The 2,500-nt window shown below is 38.2% G+C and overlaps 1 protein-coding gene across 1 annotated transcript in view; it reads right to left on the minus strand.

Moving 5' to 3' along the window:
- LOC307270663 (lymphocyte cytosolic protein 2-like) overlaps nucleotides 1-2,500 on the minus strand; it is a 25,983-nt gene that overhangs the window by 7,761 nt on the left and 15,722 nt on the right. Inside the window, exons 13-15 of the mRNA XM_080054547.1 lie at nucleotides 2,218-2,236; nucleotides 1,784-1,799; nucleotides 719-806 (exon numbers count right to left, since the gene is read on the minus strand). Coding sequence (XP_079910673.1) covers nucleotides 719-806; nucleotides 1,784-1,799; nucleotides 2,218-2,236 — 123 coding nt within the window. The remainder of the gene's footprint in view (nucleotides 1-718; nucleotides 807-1,783; nucleotides 1,800-2,217; nucleotides 2,237-2,500) is intronic.

The raw sequence follows: 2,500 nt of genomic DNA on the forward strand, positions 1-2,500 counted from the left end.
TTTTTCAAAATATTCGACTACATTTGCAGAATTATCTTTATTTTAATCTGTAGGATGCTTGCTCCTACAGTAGAGTATAACAACACAAATGTAATGTAGTGTTTGTTTAGTGCATACGGAAAGTATTCACAGCACTACACACATTTTCTGTCATGGTCCGTCTTGTCCTGTCTTGGTTTTTGTGGTTTCCTGTTTTATTTTGGTATGTCTGTCTTGTTCCTCCCCATGTCCTGTCAAGTTTCCCTCTTGTGTGATTACTGCTCCCTTCCCTGATGTGTTTCACCTGTCTCTCGTTGTCTGCCCTGTCTTGTGTGTGTGTGTGTATAACCCCCAGTGTTTCTTTGTTCCCTGTCCGAGCATTGTACCTGTTGGTGAGTCTGTCCTGTGCTTGGTCTATGTTTTCCTGTTCTCCTGGATGTTCGCCTGTTGGCCTTTTTTGTTATATTTTTGGATAATAAATAGTCTTCAAGTTTTACTGTCTTGCATTTGGGTCCTGCTTTCCTGCCTGCCTGTCTGCCTCACCGTAACATTTTCCACATTTTGTTATATCAGACTGGAATAACGCTGGATTAAATACATTTTTATTCCTCAAAATTCTACACATAAAACCCCATAATGAAAACATGAAAAAAGTTTGTTTGTGATTTTTGCAAATTTATTAAAAATAAAAAACGTAATAAAATAATTGTGTAAATAATAATAATAATTAATTTCAAACCTGTCTGCGTGGCGTGCAGGCGGCCCGGGCAGGCCAGGGCGGGGGGGCAGGCTCTTATTGTGAAGGGGGAAAGTGTTGTGTTTAGGAGCTGCAGGAGAAAATAGGAATAAAATTAAAAATATGAAAAAAAATGAATATTTGATATTAAAGGGGCACTGTGTAACATTTTAAGTCATTTATTAGCTAAAATCAATATCCTCATTCATAAATATGTCCTCATTGGTGTAAAATCTCCTCTGCCAATAATCTGAATTATCCTCCTGAGAGAGAATTACAAATATTAATATTACATTTTGTACATTGAGCGGGAAAGTCTTATGGAGGAATCCATGTTGGTTGGAATGTCATCAGGTGCATTGTTTAGAATGTAGAATTGTTCTTGTCCTTGAAGGCCACTGTAGCTTCTGTTATTATTCAAAAGGGTTGGGGTTACCCAGGGAGCAATGCATTCTAGAACTTTCTAGAACTTACTTGATGATGTCATATTACACACTGCCCCTTTAAGGACATATTATTATTATATTATATTTATATATTTTTATATCGGAATGTTTGTGCCTGAATGGTGTTTTGTGCCCCCAACGAAGCCTTCAAGGCAGCGCGCAGGGTTTGGGTTAGGCATTCAGTTGTGATGGTTAAGGTTAGGGTAAGGGGGCGGGGGGCGGGGAGTGCCTTCCATGCAGCGCTGCCTTGAAGGCTAAGTTTGGGGCACAAAACAACATCGAGCATTTTTGTGTTCAGGGACTATTTTCCAAGACGGATGGATCTACAGCTCTGGAAAAACATTGAAAACCAGTCTGGATTATTCTTCAATCTTCATCTCTACATTACTTCATGGAAATGCTCTTTAATGACAATATTTCTGGGGGGGAATTTGGTAGAAATGTTGTCTGTAGTTTGTAGAATTAAACCAAAATGTTCATTCGACTCAAACATATTCCTCTAATAGTCAAACGAGAGACACTGAACATTTTAGAGTGGTCTCTTAATGTTTTCCAGAGCTGTATATTCAGGACTAGCAGAATGGTTTGTGTGGAATGTGGCGGATGTATTTTAATAACTCACCTTCGTCATGTGTTTGCTGATGGAAAAAACGAAAAGACAAAAAGTTATCAGAGTTATTTTGGACAAACGCAACATGGTAATAGATAAAAAAACTGATAATAAGTGTGTCCCTGATTGTGTGTGCGTGCATGCATGCATGTCTGTCTGTCTGTCTGTCTGTCTGTCTGTCTGTCTGTCTGTCTTTTTGTCTGTCTGTCTGTCTGTCTGTGTGCGTGTGTATCTGTCTGTCTGTCTGTCTGTCTGTCTGTCTGTGTGCGTGCGTGTGCGTGTGTGTGCGTGTGTGTGTGTGTGTGTGTGTGTGTGTGTGTGTGTGAGAGAGCGTGCATGCATCCAGTTAGTATGAAATGTTTTTGAGTGTGTGTAATAGTCTAAGATAATTTTAGCTCACGGCCTACGTATCTTAAGTCTTAAAGTTGAAACAAACTGTCACTCACCTCTTTCCTCACATCAAACCTGAGAAACCAAACCACAAGCAGAACATCTCATCAGTATGACACTGAATGTTATATTGTCTTTCTGCTTGTTAGTTACATCTTTACTTTGCTTTTTGTACTTAGATGTATTTTCATTTGTGTAACATGACTTTGTAGTTTTATCTCTTTAATTTTATTTATGTTTTGTCTTTTATTTTTGTTTGCCTTTTCTTTTCTTTTTTTTCTTTTACTTCATTTCTTTATTGTATTTTAATGTCAGGTGGACATCCTTCATAAGCCCTTC

Source organism: Ammodytes marinus (genome assembly GCF_949987685.1).
Source record: "Ammodytes marinus genome assembly, contig: scaffold_188, whole genome shotgun sequence".
Taxonomy (NCBI): domain Eukaryota; kingdom Metazoa; phylum Chordata; class Actinopteri; order Uranoscopiformes; family Ammodytidae; genus Ammodytes; species Ammodytes marinus.